The sequence below is a fragment of the Salvelinus sp. IW2-2015 genome, linkage group LG6.1, assembly GCF_002910315.2.
Source record: "Salvelinus sp. IW2-2015 linkage group LG6.1, ASM291031v2, whole genome shotgun sequence".
Lineage (NCBI taxonomy): Eukaryota > Metazoa > Chordata > Actinopteri > Salmoniformes > Salmonidae > Salvelinus > Salvelinus sp. IW2-2015.
Window position 1 is genome coordinate 27,303,154 of NC_036845.1, and position 25,747 is coordinate 27,328,900.

The 25,747-nt window shown below is 46.7% G+C and overlaps 1 protein-coding gene across 3 annotated transcripts; it reads right to left on the minus strand.

The window, feature by feature from the left end:
- Positions 1-487: 487 nt before the first annotated feature.
- LOC111965374 (lysine-specific demethylase 3B) lies at positions 488-25,070 on the minus strand. 3 transcript variants are annotated; one of them, XM_023989534.2, is made up of 24 exons: positions 24,482-25,069; positions 16,981-17,157; positions 14,105-14,218; positions 13,904-14,009; positions 13,511-13,635; positions 13,316-13,384; positions 12,514-13,203; positions 11,051-12,407; positions 10,552-10,759; positions 10,121-10,335; positions 9,876-10,028; positions 9,228-9,335; positions 8,772-8,899; positions 8,307-8,628; positions 7,897-8,162; positions 7,360-7,626; positions 6,940-7,111; positions 6,621-6,842; positions 6,284-6,403; positions 3,959-3,982; positions 2,424-2,563; positions 1,954-2,130; positions 1,600-1,734; positions 488-1,367 (listed from the first exon to the last, which is right to left on the minus strand). In XM_023989534.2, exons 1-24 carry the CDS (start codon positions 24,692-24,694, stop codon positions 1,287-1,289), a joined length of 5,589 nt encoding a protein of 1,862 aa, XP_023845302.1. In that variant the 5' UTR covers positions 24,695-25,069; the 3' UTR covers positions 488-1,286. The 3 variants fall into 3 exon arrangements, with proteins under 3 accessions (XP_023845302.1, XP_023845303.1, XP_023845304.1); XM_023989535.2 differs by having other exon boundaries at positions 8,307-8,625; positions 24,482-25,068; XM_023989536.2 differs by lacking the exon at positions 3,959-3,982 and having other exon boundaries at positions 24,482-25,070.
- Between the last annotated feature and the right edge of the window lie 677 nt (positions 25,071-25,747).

A 25,747-nucleotide genomic window follows, 5' to 3' on the forward strand; every position in this document is an offset into this window, starting at 1 on the left:
CAACAGCTGTTTGGGGTTTGGTAATTGAATTAGGACCATTAACCTATAACTAGCATGTGAATACACAAGATTTGCCATCAAGTAGTGGCTGGTTCTCTGGGAATAGACTTCAGTGGAAGGATATAATAAGAGACTGCCTGCCTTATTGCTGTTATCACTTTCAAATTTAGACTCATGCAGGTGAGTCAGGAGGCATAAGAACACTGGGTAGTGGCCTAGGGTGGTCTAGCGATCTAAGCCGCTGCCTCCGGATAACATATACTGCTGCAGCATGGGTAAAAATCCATCCAAAACATATGTGGAGTGGAACTTTTAATAAAAATGAGCTAAATCATGCTGATGCGTTATATGGACATATTGTTTACATAATCTTTAGCACCTGATACTTACATGTTACAATGTGAAGACATGTAACAGTTGTTCAACAATTGAGTCCAATGACACACAACAATAAAGTTGTATAAAATCACCTGAAATGACCAGTACATTTAATTTGTGAACTTTATTTTGAAAAATCAAACAGACTGCTAAGATCATCAACATATATTGATACACTTAACGGCCAGTAGTTTCTGTTCAGTTGGAATTGTGATTCTTTTACAACGTTTTGAAGKCTGCAGTTCATCCATGCAAACCTTGGGACAACAAAGATGACCAAATAAATGGAGACATTTCTCTAAGCCACTCTCTGTCAAGCATTCAAAAAGCCATTACTCTGAAATACCCTCCGGCGTATAAAAGAAAACATGTTTAAGAAGTCCTTGCTTTTAATTAAAAATAAGACAACTAAAAATACAAAACTTTGGTCTAGTTCACTTCGATGCTTGTTACTTGCACAAGTCTCAATTCCACCACTAAAGATTAAAACTTCAACAACAAAAAAATATCTAAAAACAAGTGAACCCTCTCTTCTAAGGAAGAATAATAATATCAATGGTTGTCGCAAAAGGAAACATAGCCCAGTGCTCACATCTAGTCAGACGCTACACAGCTGAACCGCCTCACGTCACATGCTCTCCTTCTCTTCCACACACACAAACAGGACACACTGACCTTAAATACAGAGTTAATCAGAAGTGAATTGGAAAACTACTAAGACGTGTAGAGCATGTCGTGTAACAGCGATGATGTAGTACTGCCTTCATCCAAGCGCTGACTATAGACCCCCCCCCCCCCACAAAATAAGAGAGTTGTGAGCACATCACCGTGCTTCTCTCTGCACACTGAGACCTCTACTCTATAACTGCAGCTTGTGTGTGTGCGTGTGTGTGTGTGTTTAGCGGGCACTAAGAGCGTGCTAGCTTGGGTTCGTGGGCCCTCAGTGTCCCCACAGCGTCCTTTACGGCATGGTAGATGATGTTCTTCACCTAGAGAACAGAGATCAAAATTACCATCAAATCCCGTCAGAATTACAATTGTACCACAATATGTTACTGATTGTTTAGCTGACTGATCGATTCAATCCTTTATTCGTTCTCTCAAATAATTGGCCTATACTATAGTGGAGTCATAGTTATAAGTGCTCTACTTTTGACCAGGGTCAAAACTAGTGCACTACATAGTGAATAGGGTGCCATTTAGGAGGCGGCCGAAGTGTACCTGCAGCTTGTCTTCGTGGTTGGAGTGTGTGGTGGACAGGTGTCTGAACTCCTGGGTCAGTCTGAAACAGTGCTTCACGTGCTCAGGAGACACAAAGTCCTCCGCCACCTTGATACAGCTGTACAGGTTATGCACCTTGGGGGCACATGAGAGAGGAGAAAGAGGTGAGCGTGTGATTTGTCATTTTGAGAGGGCGAGAGAGAGAATGTGTGAATGAAAAGAAAAGCAAGAGTATAGACATCATATAGCTAAAAAGGGATAACATAAGGGTACGCTATGCCCCTATGTAACCATTAAACACAAAAAAGTCTCAGTCTAAACCTCGACTGGTACGTCCAGTGTTTCCCCTAGTACCTGGTGGGGAGCCCCGGCGGGGATGAAGACAGCATCTCCCAGGAACTGTACGATGGCCCAGCCCTGCACGCCGTACTCCTCGTACAGCCTCCTGCGCAGCACCCCGTCCAGGTACCAGCTCTGGTCGTGGATAGGGTCGTGGTCCGGAGGGTTCTCCTGGCCCTGCTCCTCACCCACCTACCACAGTCAAAGGATAAGAAGATATGGTAAGGTATATCAGAGAGACAATGTCTACGTCCAAAATGGCACGCTAATACCTATATAGTGCACTACTTTTCATCAGAGCCCTATGGGCCCAAACGTAGCACACCTATATAGGTAATAGGGTGCCATTTGAGACTGATGTTATCGTGGGAACAGTAGAACTAAAGAAGTCCAGCCACCATTTTAGATTCTTTCCTGATATAATGCATTGTAAGAAAATGAATGTGCATATTGACATTTCAAGGAATGTGGTGATAAACCCTGACCTTGCGAAGCAGCTCCCGGATCTTCTCGGCGTCCTTGGCGGCATAGATGTGCCACAGCGCCCCGGGCTTCTCCTTGGCCTCGTACACCCTCCTCTTGGTCATCTCGTCTACGTCACCCTCCTCGATGGTGCTCATCACCTCTGCGGGACCACACACAGAGAGAGACAGGGATGAGCAAACTCCAGCACCGGTCAGTCACTGACAGAGTCCATGTTCAAAGGGAATGACGTAGGAAAGAAGAAGTGCAACACGAAACATCACAAAGCACAGAAGTACCGCACACCTTCACATCCTACAGTTGTAGACACAGGAGGGAAAACACTACAATCCTTCTAATCTATACAAGTGCTCATTCACTACGTCAGGATCACGAGGCGCCATCTCAAACGACACCCGTTACCTACTCCCCTATGCAGTACACCATCTTCTGACCATAACCTTGTGGCCCCTAGTCAAAAGTAGCACACTACAGGTGGAACAGGAGGAATAGGGTGTCATTTGAGACACAAGCCTCTGTGAAGTGCTGATTCATCATCAGTCATCCACAACCAGAGGGGCGCTCGGCTGGCAGGGGGAAATGGAATCTCCCTGCTATGACATCATTGTTGGCCGGTGGCAGCTCTGGGTTCAACCACAACACATAGGTTCCAAATGGCACCCTATTCCTTCTGCAATACACTACTTTTGTCAAAATGGGTACCATTTGGGACGCATTCAGAGTTGCTCATCATTTACTAATCAAGTAAACATTTAGGTGGCTAGTGAGGAACAGGACTAAACAACACTAACGGAGCTACATGTTTTATTCAAATTCCGGTCAATTGGACAAATTATCCCGAGATTGTTCATAGATCAAGTTGCCTGCATGTGTGTGTGGAAGAGACTGTGTGTGGGGGGGAGAGTGTGTGTGTGCTCATTTGCTCTGACCTCGGTTAGGCATAGAGTCCGGTACAGCTACATATGCCTGTCATGGTAATGTGTGTTTATTTTATAATCTCTCCCCCCGCATCTCTCCTCTAGGAAGAGATATCAGTCAGGGGGGAATGTGACTCCAAAGATGGGCAGCTAGCAAGTTGCTGCTCTTTTCTCTCCTTGAGAGTCAGTGAACCTGTGCAGGGATACAGACAGTACCTACACCTTCATACATCTAGCCTTCCCAGTCTAGCCTTGCCAGTCAAGGCCAGAACACCAGTTGTCCCAGATAACAGAAGATGTAATGCAAGGAAAGACTTACTAACATCTAACAGCATGAAAATAAAAACAAAGTTGTTGTGTTAAAAGGGTTTAAAACAGAGTTTGGCTGACTGACTATCAGAGCATTACTGAAGGTCAGCTCTACACTGGAGGGAAGACCGCAGGCAGACCCCACTCAGACCACAAATAAACCACAAACAGATGAGCCACCGTAGTGTTCTGGCCCCAACCGCACAGGGAGAGGACATGAGGATGGGGGAGTGGGAGAGAGAGAGAGAAGGGAGAAGTTAGTCAAGAAAAAAAGCCATGCTAAGGAGGTGATGTTATAAAAATGCACAGACCTTTACATCCAGCGATATCCGTCTCTGTGAACGAGAAATTTTACCACAATCAACATGTGAGCCCCATTAAAGGGCCTTTCCAGGGTCCTGTCCATTGATGCATGGGGGGGGGGGGTTAGCCTCATTGGGCTTGTTTCACCAGAGTAGGATAGAAAACAGCATTTCTTACCTTTAAACAAAAAATGGGTCTCTACTAAGGTGCAGGTGCCTTAATATGCATATGTCATTGATCCTCGTCTAGTCCTTCTAATCATTGATGATGCTAGTGTTGATATAACAATGTCCCAAGTTGGGATGAATAACATTATAATCTAGTCAGAGGCCTATATTATTATACACTAGTGTGGGAAACTTAGGAAAGTCTATAGGACTGACTGAAAACAGGCTTAAATTTAACATTTACACCATTATTCTGTCTCATTGCTGAGGAATGGCTTCCTGTCCTTAGTTTCCAGAAACTGGAATGCTGAAATCAACTTTCCTATAGAAAACGTTGGAGCGCCTTTCAAATCCAATTATACATGAGTGGGTCATTTGGGAGCCCATGTGGTTTTAACAGTTAACATATTTTTGGAAGATTTTGCAATGTTTTTTTATTTTATATACTCTTTAGACCAGGTTTCCCCAATTTCCGTCCTCGGGACGCAAAGAGGTGCATGTTTTTTGGTTTTTGCCCTAGCACTACACAGCCAATTCAAATAATCAACTAATCATCAAGCTTTGATAATTTAAAATCAGCTGTATAGTGTTAGGGCAAAAACCTAAACATGTACCTCTTTGGGTCCCGAAGTCAGAGTTTGGGAAATGCTGCTTTAGATGTAAGGTGTTTTAACCTGTCATAATAAAACTACTGAAAAATACAGTGCAGCAGTCAATGGAATTGAAAACATGTATGTTCAAGGACAAAGATCCAAGGACCATCTTTTATTTACCTCACAAAAAAACTATGAATCTTTTATGAGGGTTGCTGGAGGAAAGTGGTAATGTCAGTGTGAGTAGTGYATTACTGAAACATACCACTCAGTGCTAAATGGACACGTGTAATTTCTACCATGCCAATACACACTTGTGCTAATTGCTAGCCATGCTAAAGGTTACATTGTTTAGTGCAGGGGTGTCAAACTCAATTACCGCACGGGCCATATTGAAAAAGACAACGAATTCGCGGGTCAGACCAACAAAAAAACGTGCATACAACTGCGACCCAAACTGGCAATCGTTTTATTTATTTTTAAATATGCCCTTTTATAATGTCCACTTAACTTACATAGGATGCTGTATAACATTTTAACAAATAAATCTAAAGAAATATTATTTGTCCAACCTTTGCTGCTATGCAAAATATGCTGCGACCCTAACCAAAAAGTATTATTTTTTTTACTGCAAATAACAAAGTAAGTCGTTTCACTAGGGTGTTGTAACATTTACACGTAAAACACGTTTTAAATGTTTCGCTCTGCATGGATCACCAGTGCGGTTGAACGCGGCATTGCTGTATGGTGCGCATGAAATGTATTGCAGTTAGGTTACTGCTCAAATGTTGCTGTAATAGGCCTACATGTTTCCCCTTTGCGTGGTGTTTTGTTGCAAGTTTGTTGGTTATTCATTGTCAAGCTTTAAAAAACAAAGCCGGGCCACAACGTTTTAGTAGCCTGGGACTTGTGGCATGTATGTGTCTGTGTACTTTCCCTCCCCTACACGCTATAAATGAGACATGTAAAGCAGCGCAATTGACGTTGAACACACCGATGCSATCAAGTCAGGCTGTGTAATTTCATAATGTAGATGACTCAACTGTTGATTCATTTATAGTCAGTGTCCTTTAGTACAAATTTATATTAGCATTTAAATCCTTTACCTAATAATTTTGACAACAAATATGACATTTCCTATAGTACAGCAATGACCAGTTGGAACCGAAACTTGGCATCAACATTTAGCCTCCAACATTTTTGAATTTTCAGTCAGTGCCATTAAGGAAAACAGTTGGGCTGCTGCAAATGTAATATGATACAGCGCACTGGCTGGCTCGTGGGTGGGTGTGTGTGGCAATGCACTGCCATTGGTGCGCAGGACAATGGCAGTGCTTGCTGTGACTTGTAGTGCAGCGCGGGCGGAATGGAAACGGGCCAAAATGAATTAAAAACCCAAATCATTGCGCGTGCCGGACAGAAATGTGTCACGGGCCTCGTGTGGTTTAGTGTGGTGTACGTCAACGCTGGAATGAGTCAGCTGTGCGAGTCAGCGTTGCTGTGAGTGTGTGTGTGTGTGTGTGTGTATTAAGTTCCGCTTCACTGTGCGAGAGTGTGTGTTGGTCCTACTCACCCTTAACGTGTTCCCCCTCTCCCTCGGGAATGCCCACGTACACCATGACGTTGACGGCATCAGACACGTCCAGATGCAGGTTGGTGGTGCCAACACTCCGGTCTTCTGTCTCGATCAGACCTGAGAGTGGGAGGGACGGAGAGAGAGATGTGAGAGAAAGGGGGGGTGAAAAAGGTGTAATAGAAGGAAGCATGGAAAGTATCAAGAGGGAAGAGGTGTAAAAAGAGAATATAAAAGGAGGAGATCGAAACAGAGATCAGAGACTGACATCCCATTAAAAGAGTAAATGGGCTCATTACTAATCTTGCATATTCTCCATCTCTGCTGTCTCTCTCACCGTAGGCATTGTACATCTTAGGCCCCAGGTCTGGCCTGACAAAGAAGTTGGGCAGGCGGGAGGCCAGGTTCAGACGACCGTCTCGCTTAGTGTACTCTGGGAGGGGTAGGTTCTCCATCAGATCATCAAACCGTGTAGGCATCATGTCTCTGAAGTCTTCTCCGGGAGGCCARTCCTTCAGCTTCAGAACCATGGGCTGACCATCACTACCCTTCAGACGCTCTGGAGAGAGAGAGATAAGGCGAGATGAACGAATGGAAGAACAAATAAATGGATGAATGAACGAATGAATGGCTGAATGAACGATCCCGTTACTTACTGGAGATGACCTGGAAGCCGTCCCAGAAGTCACGGACCTTGACGTCAGAAATGATGGCACAGTTYCGACAGTTGACCAAGTCAACATCCTGGTCCCCAAACTCCTCACTGAAGGCCTCAGGTCGCCACAGACCCCCCTTCAGACGCTTATGGATACCAGACACCAGCACCGGCTGGAGAGAGGWGGGAAAGAGTTCAAACAGAATCATCATCACCTCATCTCTCACAGTACACATCTCCCTCTTCCAAACTTCACCCCCAACTACTCTCAGTCCATTTCCATCTTCCACACCACCATATTACTACATATTACTCACACCGCCTTAGTACTACTCTCGGTGAGCACATATTTTTTTATTAAAAATCCGTATTTTAAAAAAGTATTTATTGCCTTTCTACCCCACAGAGAGGTCTCTCTCACCTGGCCCTGTTTCCAGCACTCTCTGAAGATCTTCCAGTTGTTGGTGTTGGAGGGATCCTGCAGGCAGAGCAGGCGTCCGTCACAGAGCCAGGAGTGGGAGGTGTGGGGGTCCAGCACGCTGAGGCCCATCACCCCGTCCCTGCGGCCCACCCCGCCCAGCTCGCTGCCCCCCTCGCCCGTACGACGGCCCTCCGCCTTCTTGGTCTCCACCACCGAGGCGATGATATGGTCCAGGAAGTTAGGCAGGCTGCCCTTCATCTTGTCCCCCTGAGAGAGGGAGGAGGGGTTAGACCTGCAGTCTAGGGCTCCCATAGGGCTCTGGTCAAAAGCAGTGCACTATATAGGGAACAGGGTGCCATTTGGGACACAACCTAGAACTGTGTAGAATCTAAGCATTCTGGAATGGTCCCCTGTAATGTCCCTATATGTAGGCATTATGGAAGGATCCATATCTGGGCACTCTGCTCAAATGTAGAATGTCATTCTGAAATTATCTGAATTCTCCTAGCTAACTGAGGAAAGCTGAAAGACACTCACAGCGGCTGAGGTGGAGAAGACTGAGGGGAAGGGTATTCCAGTGTCTCCGGGGGCCTGGGGGAGCCTCCCGGGGCCAGAGTTGAGCAGGTCTCGGAGGCTGGAGCCCTCTGGTTTGGGCTGGGTGTTGCTGGAGCCCAGCAGCAGGCTGTTGAACAGTTTAGGACTGGAGGAGGAGGAGGACGAAGGCTTGGACAGGGCGCTGAACGAGTCAAGGCCGAAGGGAGAACGCGTGTCCCGGCCCATCGCCGAGCGCAGCGACCCAGAGTCTAGAGATGTGGAGAGGAGACGATGGTTAGAGATGGTCTAATCTAAACACATGTACGATACATTTAGAGAGTATCATTGAGCATATAAGTTAGGATTGAGACAAGAAGATGAAGTGAAAGAGATGATATTCTCCTGGCCCTCACCTTTAGTGTCCTCCACCTTGGCTTTCTGAGTGGCCAGGTCTGCCAGCCAGTGCAGGGCAGTGGAGTTGCCCTCACCCGTGGAAGGGCGGGGGTCCTTGGGGGTGGCTGTCTGGGCAGAGTTAGGGGGGGCACTGGTACTGTTGGTGGAGTTAGTATCAACCCCTCCTCCTGCCGCCTCGGATGACGTGTTGGATATAGGCTGTAATTTGACCACTGTTGTCTCCCMCCCCTCGGGTTTAGGAGTGGTTGAACCCGCTGGCCCCCCACCACCTGTGATTGGTCCACTACCACTGCTCCCCATGCTGGAGGACACTGCAGACTGCTGGGACAACAAGGAACATTTTACTGCATTCTAATGAAGCCCTTGACAAGCAATATGTAAAACAAGTGAAAACCATGCGTGGATGGTAAAAATGTAAAATATTGATCTTGGTTTGACATTTWAAAAAAGGGGTGGTGCATTACCTGTGAGATGCCGTTGGGGGCGCTATGGCGCACTAGGGGCCTGTGGTGCCGGCTGGTGCAGGGGCAGTTTGCCTTGATGCCCCATTTGCCCCGGGCTGAGTGCACCATATCCCCTATGTTATAGAGAGCTGAGGGAGAGAGGAGAGAGAAATGTCAATATGGGACAACTCTTATGGAGATACACAACATAATAATTGGATGTTATAGTTAGGGCTGGGAGTTTGTCCGGACCATGTGACATGAGCAGGAAAGACTCCAGGCCCCAGTTCTAGGCCCAATCCTATTTGAGGATTTGATTGGTATAAGGAATGTGGTGAAACTTCTACTTAGCCTATTAGAGGGYAAGGTGGAGCTTTTACCATATTGCTTACAACTGTCAAATCCTCTCTGACATCCACAAGTGCTTAGGGGTCCATTTGGGCCCTAGGCTTCTATAGGTATCCTGCTCCATGTTACCTGTTCCAGGTATGATCTGTGTGGGCATGAGGCTCTGGGGCTCGTGTCTCTGGCCTTTGACACACTTCAACCAGGAGAACACCTCGTCATCAGGCCCCTCGTCCACCTCTGAGACACAAAAACAGGAAGGGTCATTTGTAAGGGGCTCTGCACTGCAGCTGACCCATTGCTTCCAGCCACTCTGGGTATACAGGGGGGGYTGGGTTGTTCATAAATACAAAATGTCCATTCCCTGTAAGTTAATGGACAATAAAGTACATCATATACCGATTCTTTATTAACAATTAGTAGCAGCTAAATCTTTACTACTTCAAAACAAAAACAAACATTACTGAAAGACCATTACAAGCAACCACTGCTGGTGAAATGGACAGGGCCCCCTCAGTGTTACCCCAGCCCGTCCCTGTGTGTTGAGTCTAAGGTGGCAAAATTCCGGTAACTTTCCCAACATTCCCCAGTATTTCAGAAATCATAGTTGGAATATTCTCAGATTTGCTGCTTATTCCCTTGGAATTCCAGGAATCTTCCAACCAGGACTTCTGGAAAACCGGAGAATTTCGGGAAAGTGACCGGAATTTTGACACCCTAGTTGAGTCTCACACATTCTGTATGTTCTCTAGATTCTATATGGAATTCTCTGACTCTCACCTTCCAGAGGGCGGTTCCTCCGTTGCCGGTAGCAGTCCAGACACACCCCGAAGCCACACTTCCTGCAGACCCAGTGGATATTGAAGAGAGTGGTCTCACACACGTCACACATCTCCCTGACGCCGCGCACCGCCCGCTTCCACGCCACTTTCTCTGTAGGACACAGACAGATTGGGCCCGGGTCAAAAGTATTGCACTATTAAGGGAATAGGGTGCCATTTTGGACGCAGCCTAAGAGCACTCACGGTGAGGCTCGACCATCATCATGGCCTCCTTCTCAGACATGACGAGCTGACAGAACTGGTCTCCCACGTTGGCCAGGATGTACTTTGAGGTATCCAGGTCCAGGCCCTCCTGTACGGACGGCGAGGGTAGCCACAGCCCCATGGCCATGGCATCGCTCTGCTGGGGGCTCAGGAAGCCCTCCACACGCAGGATGCCCTTACGCGTGAACGCCAGCCTGGTTAGGAGGCAAAGGTCAGAGGTTGGAGGACAGAGTAGTGCAGGACGCGTAGACGAGTAGAACATGTTGGATTATAATTGAGGTTGATGAAATGACCAATATTCGTTGTCGCATTCCTTGTAAGAGGATACACACCCCAGCCATTCCTCACACACACACACACACACACAGTGCGTGGACACGCACACACAGTCTTTGGTAAACAGACGGTACCTGCGAAAGTGGAAGAAGCGGCAGGCCACGTTGGGGTCGTCGTCGTCAGGCTCCTGCTCCCGGTACTTCCTGTAGCGCTCCATGCGACACTCGCGACACTTGTGGAGGTGGGGCGCCACGTTGATACAGGAGCCGTCCTGCAGGAACGACTCTCCTGACTGCTTCAGACGACGCACCTTAGTCACGTCCTTCAGCACTGACTGGCCCACTTGAGAAAAAGGAAAGACCGGAGAGTTTTAATTAGAATATGAAGCGATACAAAACAACGCAATGACAACCTATTCATCAAAGAGTGTAGGAAAGGGTAATGGAATCATTAGGGAAGAGTTGGTCAGCAACTTWTCTTTACCATCAATCTTGCTAACGTTTCATGACCCTGACCACAATCTAACTTGCCTCAACATTGACGAATGAAATGTTACGAATGATTGAGAAACGCATTGACGTACAGTAGGAATACTTTATTATCAGAGCCCTATCCCGAGGCTCCAGATCTTACCTTTGAAGGGCTTGTTGCGTGGCCGGCTCTTGGCTACCCCGGGGCCTTTACCCTTCTGCAGCAGCATGGCTCCCTCCTTGACGGGCCCCGGGAGGCCCCCAGGGGCCTGCCCTCTCTCCAGCCCCTCCTCAGTCTCACTCAGGTCTGACAGGTCGCTGTTATCGCTGGAGTCWGAGTCACGTTTAGATACCTGGCCTCGCTCCTCCAGGGCAAACTTCTGGGCCTGGCCCTGGTCAAATGGCATGGGCGCATCCTCACCACTCCCCCCAGGGACAGCGCTCCCAAACATGGGGTAGCCCGAGGTGGAGCTGGGCCGGTCATCCAGAGACCCACCCTCAGCTGAGGAGCCCTGTTCCCCTGTGGAGGCGCCCTCCCTGGGCTTGGAGGGGGCATCAGACTGGGGCCTCTGTATGAAGTCGGGTCCTGGGGCTGGGGAGGAAGAACTGGAGGCAGCGGCGCCTGTGAGGGAGGCGAAGGGGGAAGACAGGATGCCCTTGGGCGGCTCGGCCATTGTAAATAGGTTGGGTTTGCTCTCCGAGGCGGAGGCAGGGCCCAGGGTCTCAGGCTCCAGAGGGGATGGTTTGCCGCTAAAGGGGCTGTGGGAGAGCTTCTCCCCATAGGCCAGGAAGGGGTTGGAAGGCTCCTTGGAGCCCTGGAGGAACAGGTTCTGGTGGCTGTCTGTCTTGGTGCTGAAGCCACCCACCGCGCCACCGTTAGTGCCACTCCTGTTAGCACCACCCAGAGATCCAGAGGCCGGAGCCAGGGGGGTGCCGATCGCAGCCATTCCCAGAACAGAGCTCCTCATCCCCCCAGAGCCGCCGCTGAAGGAAGACGAGAGTTTGTCCCCTCCGAAAGGCTTGTTGAGCACTCCGTTGCCTGCCGGCTGGGTCTCAGGCACTTTGGACTGCTCTTTGAGATGAGCTGTAGCTGAGCCAAACAGGCCAGTTGAAGCGGGGGCCAGAACAGTCTTTTTGAGTCCCTCTGTGGAGGCGGAGGGCTTGAACAGGCTAGGAGGCTCCTTACTCAAGCTCTCTGACACTGCTGTGAAGTAGTTGGTGTCTTTAGCCTGGCTCTGACCCAGGCCTGAAGTCTGGTTCTGATTAGAACCACCAGGGTTCTGGCCAGTCTTCTGACTCATACACTGGAAGAATAAGTTCTGGTCTTGCTGCTGCGGTTGGGCTTCGTTGTTCTTGGCGCCTCTGAAGGAAAAGCCGAAGGGTCCGGGGGTGTCCTGGGAGACTGACGCTGTGTTGGAGGAACCGTTGGTCTGGGAGCTTACCTCTCCGAACACAGAAGCACCAGCAGGCTTGGACTGGGGCAGCCGGAACCCAGCAGCAGCCAAGATGGGCTTAGAGCCCTAAAGAAGCAGGATAAGGAAATAGCATATTAGTGAAAACAATTATAGTTAGTAGTTACAGTGTTACTACACAGGTTAAGAGCTAAGTTAAGTGTTACTAATTCACCTCCGTCTGGTTGAGTGGTCCTGTCCAGGCGGTGGGTTTGGGGCTGAAGCACAGGGGGGCAGAGAGGGCCACGCTGGGGGCACTGCCCTGCGATGGGGACGAGATGGTCACCGGGCCGGGGGACACCAGGGCAGCCGTCTTGGGGTAGGTAGACTGGGATGGCTCCTCGCTCTCTGGGGTCGGGGCTGCTGGGGAAGGCTTGGCGGCCGGAGCTCCAGGGACAAGGCTGGGCATCTGGCCCAGAGAGGGGAAGGAAGTGTTGGAGAATGGGGAGGGGGCTGGTTTGAGGGGGGGTGGGGTGGGTGTGACTGTAGTGGTGGAGTCAGCAGACCCCTGTCTGTCTTGTGTGGAGAGGGCACGTCCGTTCTCTTTGGTGTAGCGAGGCGGAGTGTTTGATTGGTCCATCTGGGAGGAAGTGCTGTTCAGGGAGGCGTAAACCTGTGTGACTTCGGAGGAACTGCTGTTCACTCTGCGTCCTCCTCCTGCTAACTCTGCTCCCCATGTCACCATCCCCTCTTCAGAGGCCTTGGTGGAGCCGCTCCCGTTCTGTCCCTCCGCTGCTCCCTCTCCCGCCCCCTTAAAACGCTTCAGAGTCACGTCCTCCTCGCCTTCCGACGATGTCCTCCGTCTACGGCCGCTCTCGCCCTTCACGCCATCGCTCTCCTTCCTCCGCCGAGCATTCCTCCCGTTCTGAAAGGATGAGGAAAATGCAAACTCAAACAAGTCGACCAACAAACTCATAAGTATTTTGGGGGAAAAAGCAAGAAGGGAGGAGTAGGACTGTATACTTTATCCAACTTACCTCATCAAAGTGATCTTCAGCTAGTATTACGTGCATTACCCGAGGATCCACCACCTGGGTCTCCTCTGCCTAGAACACAACAATAACACTTAGCTAACAGCTGTCAACACCTCCGCCATATTACCTAACATCAAAAAGGTACTACGAAAGGCACATCCAGGCAGCGGTTGTGTGTGTGTGTGTGTGTGTGTGTACCTGGTCCATGGTGATCTCCATGATGTGCGAGTTGGGGTCGTGCCGAGAGACCAGGCCCGGGGCCCAGTGCTCGTCAAACTCACACTGGTAAACCTGAACCCTCCTGCCCTGGATTGTGTAGGAGCCTGGAGAGACAACACAACCAACAGGACAAGGCTCAAAGACCCGTGGAGTGGCAAGCCAGAAGGATATTATGGAGGGAGTGAAAAGTGAGAAGAGATGACGGTAAGAGAAGAGGTTTGAGAAGTAGATGCTAGAAAAAGGCCAGGATTGAGAACGGCAGTGTAGGAAAACATGGGTGAGCAATGAAAAGGCAGGTCGAAAGTCAAAGCGCGCCGTACACAGCACAATAGGTTTCCATTCGTTCCAGAGATAAGTCTAACAAAGACTCACCCTTCCTGAGGATCTCCTGCAGCTCAAAGTCACTGTGCCAGCTGGACACCGCAGCCTGCAGAGATGGCTGCCCCAGCAGGAGAGAGTGCCCCACGTCTTTCTCTACCTACAGAGCAAGACAAAATACAGACATTCACAGAGTGATACCACACACACACACTTCAAATAAAAGTTGACACACACAGCCTTGAGTAAMCCCACCTCAAATCTCTGGAGTGAATTCCCGTCAGGGAGGAAGTTGAGGGTTCTGTTCCCGAAGAACTCCACAGGGACCAGGGAACCCAAACCCACACGGTCCACTAGAGACCGGAACGCCTAGCGGACGAAGAGGAACATCGTTAGGAAAATAACCACTAACTCTGAACGATATTATGTAGGCTAGCGTTCCTATCTTTTTTCCCACACCTTTATTTAACTAGGCAAGTCAGTTAAGAACAAATTCTTATTTTCATCGACGCCCTAGGAACAGCGGGTTAACTGTTCGGGGGCAGAACGACAGATTTTTACCTTGTTAGCTCGGGGATTCGATCTTGCAACCTTTCGTTTACTAGTCCAACGCTCTAACCACTAGGCTACCTGCCGCCTCTGTTAATTGGTGGAGTGGCTGGAGAACTATCTCTAATCTTATCCTCTGGCAAAGCATGAGGGAGAGCAGAGAGCAGCAGCAGGTTGCTGCGTGTGTGCTTCTTATGTAATGGTAACAGGTCCTCCAGACATCCCTTGCTGGGACAATTGCATTTCCACAAGCTGGCCTGGCCTCACTTCAAGATGCAGGTGTGCCTCAGGGAGTCAGCCAGGGAGTGTGAGAGGAGAGTGCATACATCATACATGCACCCTCTGAACTAACCTTAAAAGGAGAGTGTAGTACCTATTTCTCCATGCCAGACACGCATATAATAGTAGCTTAGAGCACCCCAAGAAAACATTCCCAGATTACAAATGCTAAAATCAATCGTTATTATATTATGTTGTTCTAAAAGTTAGGTTTGAGGTTCTCCAAATCAGCTCTTACTTCGGCAAACAATCCCACTTCGCAACCAATGTACAGTATATCACAAAAGTGAGTACACCCCTCACATTTTTGTAAATATTTGAGTATATCTTTTCACGTGACAACACTGAAGAAATGACACTTTGCTACAATGTAAAGTAGTGAGTGTACAGCTTGTATAACAGTGTAAATTTGCTGTCCCCTCAAAATAACTCAACACACAGCCATTAATGTCTAAACCGCTGGCAACAAAAGTGAGTACACCCCTAAGTGAAAATGTCCAAATTGGGCCCAATTAGCCATTTTCCCTCCCCGGTGTCATGTGACTCGTTAGTGTTACAAGGTCTCAGGTGTGAATGGGGAGCAGGTGTGTTAAATTTGCTGTTCATCRYGTACTGACTGGTCACTGGAARTTCAACATGGCACCTCATGGCAAAGAACTCCTCTGAGGATCTGAAAAAAAAATGTGTTGCTCTACATAAAGATGGCCTGGGCTATAAGAAGATTGCCAAGACCCTGAAACTGAGCTGCAGCACGGTGGCCAAGACCATACAGCGGTTTAACTGGACAGCTTCCACTCAGAACAGGCCTCGCCATGGTCGACCAAAGAAGTTGAGTGCACGTGCTCAGCGTCACATCCAGAGGTTGTCTTTGGGAAATAGACGTATGAGTGCTGCCAGCATTGCTGCAGAGGTTGAAGGGGTGGGGGGTCAGCCTGTCAGTGCTCAGACCATACACCGCATCAAATTGGTCTGCATGGCTGTCGTCCCAGAAGGAAGCCTCTTCTAAAGATGATGCACAAGAAAGCCCGCAAACAGTTTGCTGAAGACAAGCAGACTAAGGACATGGATTACTGGAACCATGTCCTGTGGTCTGATGAGACCAAGATTATCTGAACCAAATAAGTTTGTGTCAAGCGTGTGTGGCGGCAACCAGGTGAGGAGTACAAAGACAAGTGTGTCTTGCCTACAGTCAAGCATGGTATTGGGAGTGTCATGGTCTGGGGCTGCATGAGTGCTGCCGGCACTGGGGAGCTACAGTTCATTGAGGGAACCATGAATGCCAACATGTACTGTGACATACTGAAGCAGAGCATGATCCCCTCCCTTCGGAGACTGGGCCGCAGGGCAGTATTCCAACATGATAACGACCCCAAACACACCTCCAAGACGACCACTACCGTGCTAAAGAAGCTGAGGGTAAAGGTGATGGACTGGCCAAGCATGTCTCCAGACCTAAACCCTATTGAGCATCTGTGGGGCATCCTCAAACGGAAGGTGGAGGAGTGCAAGGTCTCTAACATCYACCAGCTCCGTGATGTCGTCATGGAGGAGTGGAAGAGGACTCCAGTGGCACCCTGTGAAGCTCTGGTGAACTCCATGCCCAAGAGGGTTAAGGCAGTGCTGGAGAATGATGGTGGCCACACAAAATATTGACACTTTGGGCCCAATTTGGACATTTTCACTTAGGGGTGTACTCACTTTTGTTGCCAGCGGTTTCGACTTTAATGACTGTGTGTTGAGTTATTTTGAGGGGACAGCAAATTTACACTGTTATACAAGCTGTACACTCACTACTTTACATTGTAGCAAAGTGTCATTTCTTCAGTGTTGTCACATGAAAAGATATACTCAAATATTTACAAAAATGTGAGGGGTGTACTCACTTTTGTGATATACTGTATATTAGTTCATATACAGCACCAACTACATACATATCTGTTATGGTCCATTATCTGCTACCAGGACTTTAACCCCATTTTACAGCCCATGACCTAATAGTCTCCCCCAATAGATGTGTTTGTAGGTGACCTCCCATCATGCTGTTGGCAACCGGTCCAGATCAGATGACTTAGCTGTGGTTCCATGTATTTTAACTATCCCAGAGCTAGCACACCTGATTACATTTGTCAACAAATCATCAAGTCCGTCAATTGATGAATCAGGTGAGGTAGTTCAGGGCTACARCAAAATTGTGAAACYTCTGCAGGGTCAGAGAGGAGAGGATTGAAAACCACTGGCGTGGCTCAGTGTTACAGTCCAAACATGATTTGGTAATCCCTAAGCCAGAGGAGGTGGCTACTCACCAGGGCAGGCCAGGCTGTCCCAGGGGCTCCTCCAGCCGCAGGGTGGTTCTGGTTGGGGTCGCTGCTGCGGTTAGCCCAGACGATGGAGGACTCGACCAGTACAGCTCTCACCTCCTCCCCGTACACCTGTACCCAGGACCGCCTGCGCCACGCACAGTCCTCAAACTCCACAAACACCTAGAGGACAGGGGGGGGGAAGAGTGGTGCCATTTCTGTAAGACTAGCTATATTAACGTAGGCTCAGTGCCATGTTAGGAGTATATTTTCAAAAGAACAGAGGTAAGACAAAACACTGACAAYGTTGGACTGATGGGAGAAGAGCAGCCACAGACAGGCTACAGACAAAGTCAGCAGGACAGGCCTTGGTAGGATCATACAGTCAGCAGAGCCCGGGCAGCACTAGTGACTCAAACACAGCATGTCTACTCCTCAAAGTCTGGGCAAGGCGCCATCTCTCTCGGGAAGAGCAGTCAATTATTAGAAATAGGCAAGACAATTCAAAACCGGTCTCACTTTCTCACTTACCCCTCATTGTCAATAGGTAGCCTAGTGCGACATTATTGATGAGAGGATTACAGCGAGTACGGTTGAATGCACACAATGCGATTGTGAATAGTCAGACTAATAGAAGAGTTTGATTTAAACATTTAGATGCTTTGCGAGAACAATTCTCTAATAATCCTGTTTACATGGACACATCTGAAATCAAATCAAAGTTTATTGGTTGCGTATAGCGGCGTTATAGCAGTGCAGCGAAATGCTTATGTTACTAGCTCCTAACAATGCAGTCAAGTCAAACAATTAAAATGTAAAGAAAAATATATTTTTTAAACAAAAACAGCAAGTAAATCAAGAATGAACAACCCAAATAGCACTGTAGCAGTATCAAAATGCAATCTATATATAGTGCATTTGGAAAGTATTCAGACCGACTTTTTCCACATTTTGTAACGTTACAGCCTTATTCTAAAATGGATTCAATTGTTTTYCCCSCCTCATCTACACACAATATCCCATAATGACAAAGCAATAACAGGGGTTTCGACATTTTTGCTAATTTATACAGTAYCAGTCAAAAGTTGACACAGCAAGTCATTCAAAGGAGTTTCTATATTTTCTACAGTGCAGAATAGTGAAGACATCAAAACTATGAAATAACACATATGGAATCATGTAGTAAACAACAACAAAAAAAGCTTAACAAATTAAAATACATTTTAGAATCTTCAAAAGTAGCCACCCTTTGCCTCGATGACAGCTTTGCACACAACTTGCATTCTCTCAACCAGCTTCAAGAGGAATGCTTTTCCAACAGTCTTGAAGGAGTTCCCACATATGCTGAGCACTTGTTGGCTGCTTTTCCTTCACTCTGCGGTCCAACTCATCCCAAACCATCTTGGGTTGAGGTCAGGTGATTGTGGAGCCCAGGCCATCTGATATAGCAATCCATCACTCTCCTTCTTGGTCAAATAGGCCTTACACAGCCTGGTGGTTGGTTTAGGGTCATTGTTCTGTTAAAAAACAAATGATAGTTCYACTAAGCCCAAACCAGATGGGATGGTGTATCGCTGCAGAATGCTGTGGTAGCCATGCTGGTTAAGTGTGCCTTGAATTCTAAATAAATTACTGACAGTGTCACCAGCAAAGCACCATCACACCTCCATGCTTCACGGTGGGAACCACACATGCGGAGATCATCCGTTCACCTACTCTGCATCTCACAAAGACACAGCGGTTGGAATCAAAAATCTCAAATTTGGACACAGACCAAAGGACAGATTTCCACTGGTCTAACGTCCATTGCTCGTGTTTCTTKGCCCAAGCAAGTCTCTTCTTATTGCTGCCCTTTAGTAGTGGTTTCTTTACAGCAATTCGACCATAAAGGCCTGATTCACGCAGTCTCCTCTGAACAGTTGATGTTGAGATGTRTCTGTTACTTGAACTCTGTGAAGCATTTATTTGGGCTGCAATATGAGGTACAGTTAACTAATGAATTTATCCTCTGCAGCAGAGGTAACTCTGGGTCTTCCTTTCCTGTGGCGGTTCTCATGAGAGCCAGGTACATCATAGCCCTTGATGGTTTTTGCGACTGCACTTGAAGAAAATTTGAAAGTTCTTGATATTTTCCAGATTGACTGACCTTCATATCGTAAAGTAATGATGGACTGTCATTTCTCTTTGCTTATTTTAGCTGTTCTTGCCATAATATGGACTTCATCTTTTACCAAATAGGGCTATATTCTGTATACCACCCCTACCTTGTCACAACAACTGATTGGATCAAACGCATTGAGGAAAGAAATTCCAGAAATTAACAAGGCACACCTGTTAATTGAGATTTCAGGTGACTACCTCAAAGCCGGTTGAGAGAACGCCAAGAGTGTGCAAAGCTGTCATCAAGGCAAAGGGTGGCTACAAAGGGTGACTAAAATACATTTTGATTTGTTTAACACTTTCTTGGTTACTACATGATTCCGTACGTGTTATTTCATAGTTGATGTCTACACTAGTATTCTACAAATGTAGAAAATAGTCAAAATAAAAACCCTGGAATGAGTAGGTGTCCAAACTTGTGACTGGTACTGTATCTCTGCAGATGCTCTCAAGCTCTGTCAGGTTGGATGGGGAGAGTCGCTGCACAGCTATTTTCAGGTCTCTCCAGAGATGTTCGATCAGGTTCCCGTCCGGGCTTTGGCTGGGCCACTCAAGGACAATCAGAGACTTGTCCCGAAGCCAAGACAACGCAGGAGTGGCTATGTGCTTAGGGTCGTTGTCCTGTTGGAAGGTGAACCTTCAACCCAGTCGGAGGTCCTGAGCGCTCTGGAGCATGTTTTCATCAAGGATCTCTGTACTTTGCTCCGTTCACCTTAACCTCTATCCCGACTAGTCTCCCAGTCCCTGCAGCCGAAAAACATCTCCACAGCATGATGCTGCCACATGGAATTCAGGCCAGAGAGTTCAATCTAGGTTTTATCAGACCAGAGAATCTTGTCCTTTATGTGCTGTCATGTGCCTTTTACTGAGGAGTGGCTTCCATATGGCCACTCTACCATAAAGTCCTGATTGGTGGAGTGCTGCAGAGATGGTTGTCCTTCTGGAAGGTTCTCCCATCTCCACAGAGGACCTCTGTCAGAGTGCCCATCGGGTTCTTGGTCACCTCYCTGACCAAGGCCCTTCTCCCCCGATTGCCCAGTTTGGCTGGGCAGCCAGCTCTTGGAAGAGTCTAGTGGTTCCAAACTTCTTCCATTTAAAATGATGGAGGCCACCGTGTTCTTGGGAACATTCAATGCGGCAGAATGTTTTGGTACACTTCCCCAGATCTGTGCCTCGACACAATCCTGTCTCGGAGCTCTACGGACAATTCCTTCAACCTCATGGCTTGGTTTTTGCTCTGACATGCACTGTCAACTGTGGGACCTTATATAGACAGGTGTGTGCCTTTCCAAATCATGTCCAATCAATTGAATTTACCACAGGTAGACTCCAATGAAGTTGTAGAAACATCTCAAGGATGATCAATGGAAACAGGATGCACCTGAGCTCAATTTCGAGTCTCATAGCAAAGTGTCTGAATAGTTAGGCAAATAAGGTATTTCTGTTTTTGTTTTATTTCTAAAAACCTGTTTTCACTTTGTCATTATGGGGTATTGTGTGTAGATTGATGAGCAAATCATTTTATTAAATAAATGTTATAATAACGTTGTAAAGTAACAAAATGTGAAAAAAGTCAAGGGGTCTGAATACTTTCCGAATTAACTGTGTATGTACACCGGACAAATKTACACAAGACAAACTAAAAATGATATGTACACCAGTAGATATATTAGTGAGCTATATCACGAATCCAGTATAAATAAATAAGCGGTGTGTAGAAACRGTAACTAAAATACAAATGTACAGTAACAGAAATATTAGAATAGACTGTCAGGGATACATTATTTAAAATACACCATGTGAAACATTAAGTGACCAGTGGTTCAATGTCTCTATAACATGGAACAGCAGCGTTGGCTGCGTGTGTGTGTTCATAAGGTGTGTGTGTGTGTTGTGTGAGTGAGTGTGCGTTGCCTGGTGGACAGCTAGTGATGGCTGTTCAACTGTCTGATGGCCTGGTAATAGAAGCTGTTTAGTCTCTCGGTCTTGGCTTTGATGCACCCGTACTGTCTCCGTCTGTTGGACGGCAGCCGAGTGAACAGTTGGGGGCTCGGGTGACAGAGGTCCTTGATGATCTTCTTGGCCTTAGACACCGGGTGCAGTCAATGTCCTTGAGGGCAGGCAGCGTGGCCCCGGTGATGTGCTGGGTTGTCTACAACACCCTCTGGAGAGCCATGTGGTTGAGGGCGGAGCAGTTGCCATACCTGGCGGTGATGCAGCCCAACAGAATGCTCTCAATGTTGCATCTGTTGAACTCTGCGAGGGTCTTAAGGCGTCAGCATACTTTGGTTCGGCTGGCGCCAAGCTGAACTTGGCTAGGCAAACCCGAACGAGTGTGCTCRCATACTCCCTTAAAAGACAAGCAGCAATAGTAGTAATAGTACTTTGTCCAACTTGAGACGATATAGCCAGAATACACTTCTTCAAAAGTCAGAATTCATCTAAGACAACGCAAGAAATTTGCCATTAATTTTGATGTTTTTCCAGGGGAGAACTTAGTCACGCAATTTTACATCTAACTAAGATGTTTGGTGCAGTATTTCTCAAGTTAAAAAAATATGCATGAAAACGAGTCGTCTCTCATTGAATGAGAACAAACACCTCATTGAAGAAGCCCTACTGTCGACCAATCCCAGACGAAAGGGGCGTAGCCCCATATACTACCCACCTATGTATGCTCTCGTTGGCTGGCCCTCGCTTCATATTCGTCGCCAAACCCACTGGCTCCAGGTCATCTATAAGTCTTTGCTAGGTAAAGCCTTATCTCAGCTCAGTGGTCACCATAGCAGCACCCACCCTCCAGCAGGTATATTTCACTGGTCACCCCCAAAGCCAATTCCTACTTTGGCCGCMTTTCCTTCCAGTTCTCTGCTGCCAATGACTGGAACGAATTGCAAAAATCACTGAAGCTGGAGACTCATATCTCCCTCACTAACTTTAAATCAGAGCAGCTCACAGATCATTGCACCTGTACATAACCCATCCAACTACCTCATCCCCATATTGCAAATAAACMATTTTTGCTCCTTTGCACCCCAGTATCTCTACTGGCACATTCATCTTCAGCACATCTATCACTCCAGTGTTTAATTGCTAAATTGTAATTACTTCGCCACCACGGACTATTTATTGCCTTACCTCCCTAATCTTACCTCATTTGCACAAACTGTATACAGATTTTGTCTATTGTGTTATTGACTGTAAATGTTTTATTCCATGTGTAACTCTGTGTTGTTGTTTGTGTCGCACTGCTTTTCTTTATCTTGCCCAGGTCGCAGTTGTAAATGAGAACTTGCTCTCAACTGGCCTACCTGGTTAAATAAAGGTGAAATAAAAATGTAAAAAATATGTCGGCTTCCGACTTCAGCTTTCCTCGAGAGAAAAATGTTGAGCAAGAACAGCCACAAAAAAACCTTGCCTAAGACCAAAAACCTTGGCATAATATATCCATGAACTGTTACGGATGGGAAGCATGGCGAATTTTTTCAGCCATTTAAGGTTGTAGAAACTCTGTTGMACCTTCTTCACCACAATGTCGGTGTGGCAAGACCATTTCAGGTCCTGAGGGRTGTGGAACTTGAAGCTTTTGACCCTATCCACTGCAGCCATGGTCGATGAGGATGGGGGCACGCTCCCTCTTCGGTCTCCTGTAGTCCACAATAAGCTCTTTCGTTTTGTTGATATTGAGGGAGAGGTTATCAGGCTACTTGATCTGACTTTGATAAATGCAGAAAAATGCCATCCAAATAAACGTTCCAACACAGACCATGTTATTTTTGTGAGGTCTATTTGATTGAGTTCAAAAACATCGCTTGTATGTCAAAACTATTTCTAAGATAAATACTTTGAGTTTATCCGAACTCACATCACTCGTGCAAAAGAAGGAAGCTTGCGCTGCTTGTGCTAGCACGTGCTGAGCAAATACTCCACGGAAACTTGGATTAAGGCATTTAAATGCCCGAATTATTCTAAAGATTGCACCGAACACCAGGTGGTTTAATCGGCGTATGCTTACTTCGATTATGACCTTAGTACACCGATTAAGATAAGCAGAGTAAGGTGTTAACATGACTAATGCCATACTCGGCCTACAGCCATAATCAGTTTAATATCAAATTATTAGTRTGCATGTAAACATACTCAGTGTAACAATGGATTGCATTTATATGGGCTAATGCTCTACTCTAGGTCTCAAGACAGGGGCAAGATATGTCAGCAGAAGTCCATTTTAAATGTGAAACTTGCTGACTCACTCAGCATACAAGCCCAACATGGACAGCCTTGTGAATTTGAACTGTATGGTTCTGTGAGAGGTGAAACAAGTGCTGTGATTTGAAAAATGCCCTCCTACCAAGACCAGATAACCTGCACAGAAGACATTATGATGATCAACACATAGTCCATGCAAAAGCAAAAACATACAGACATATTTACACACAGTAACATATCTCCTCCCAATAGAAACAAGAACAGGAGTGGAGAGCGGTATCTGTAGTTACTATCTGCACTAGTTAAAAAGCCTATTTCCCAAAAATGGTCCTGGAGACTTCCTTGAAAGCTGAATAATCTTAATAAACKACTCCAACCAACACCTTTCCCTTTCTAAAAATCTGGATTTGGCATTTGCTTTGGTACAACAACAAAAAAGACACCTGACATTATTTATCCTCTGTAATTCTAGTTCTGGATGTTGGCATGCCTTGTAATCAATCACAGGCTGCATCATCAAGTCAGACAGCTTTTTCAGATGTATTTATATTCTCAACTGCAGAATCTTCTAACTACATCCTCCCCATTAATCAATGAAATGATAGGAACACATAAGGGGTCACGCAATTACGAAAAATTACTTAAGAATGAAAAATGCACTTGGTATCATGACGTTGAAGATAATACACGCAACAAATTACACCTAACTATGTAGGCCTAACGTTAGCTGTATCACCATCAATATCTACATTCGGTCATTTGAGGCAAGCAAATCTAATACACCGACGTTCACATTTTAATGAGGCTATGCGTATTGCACATGAATTTCATTCTGGAGACTACGGTAAAGTTGGCTAGCAAGCTAACTAAGTTCAAATCTGTCGAAGGCCCAAAATCCCCGGGCTAAATTATGGGGACAATGGCTATCTGGCAAGCGCAACACAGCGACACGATTGGCTAGCTTTCGCTATTCATAATGTGTTAGTTGGATAATATAATTTAAACATAAACGGACCATTCATTATTTGTATGTTTTCTCTTTTCAGTTGAGTTAAATACGTAGCTAGCTAGTTAAATCATGCGTTTAGCTTGTTAGCTAACTAACGTTAGTTGTTTTTATTCACATGAAAACACTGACCGTCAGCCCCGCAGCTGCTGTTGTTGTCGTCGCCTCTCCTCCGCTCACCTCTACCCCTGGGCTGGCCAACCCTATGACGCTGACCGCCCGGACAGTCCCCCGAAGCCAGTCACGAGTCCAGGCGGCCTGTTCCGCTTCGGATCCGGCTGCGGACCTGCCATCGTTGAGGAGCAGTAGAAGTCGCTTCCCAATCAGTTCAAGAGAGTCTCCCATATTTAGCTAGCCACTGTGAATTGCAGGAGCAACTTCCTTCGCCTATATTTCTGTTGGGAACTCCGATGCACTTAGCTAACGTTAGCTAGCCAGTTAGCCAGGTTAAATCGGCCTAAAATAAGTAACAGATTGAAACCTCAACTACCGCAACTTTGCTGCATGCACCGGAGTCCCCTCTTCCGTAGGATGCACGGGAAAATACGGCGGACCAAGTCACGCCACAAATAGAGAAGTACCGAGATGTTATTGTCCGCAAAGCCGCTATCCTGCTCTATCCGCCATTGAGGCTGCAATTGCAAAAATCAAACACACTCCTCCTCGTACTAGCTACAAGGCTCCACTGCGGAGATAGCTAGCGGGCGTGTGAATTGCTACAGCGACTTATGCTGGATCACCGGTGTACTACACAGAACCCGTTCAATCTGGAATGCCATATAACAGTGTCTGGATATCTGAAAAAAATACAGTTGGCCTAAATGGAAATCAATTTTTGGGGGGGTTGCGCAAAACTACTTTTGTTCGGACACCACAGATATGCTGTATACTCAGCACAATGCAGATACACACATCATTTAGTAGCAGTAGCCAATTCTTCCCCATATGCTCTCCTTCGCCCACAAACAGTATCTAACAATTCTGTTCACAGTCTACCGCATGCATTTTAGTGTTAGATTTTAATCATACCGGTTGGAGATTATATGACTTTGAAACTCTGTATTAATTCACTGAGCAGAATGGACCTCCAAATCTGCCGACGTCATAATTTAGGGCCCCCATAAATCTGTGAGACCAGAACAAACCATAGAACTAGTTCTAGTACTACCGTGAAGCACCGCTTGTGTGCACTCTGGTAAAGCATACATTTTCTTCCTTCGCCTTTTATATTTTATTTCCATGTCCTGTTTGACAGTGATTACTTTGCACACTTTGGCTCTTGCATTACATTGATTGATCTTGACTACATTGATTGAAAAAAGATTGAGATTGTCGTCTACTCGCAAATTCACGTGTCCCTATGTTAACCACAAGGGGGTGCCACAGCATTTCAAAACG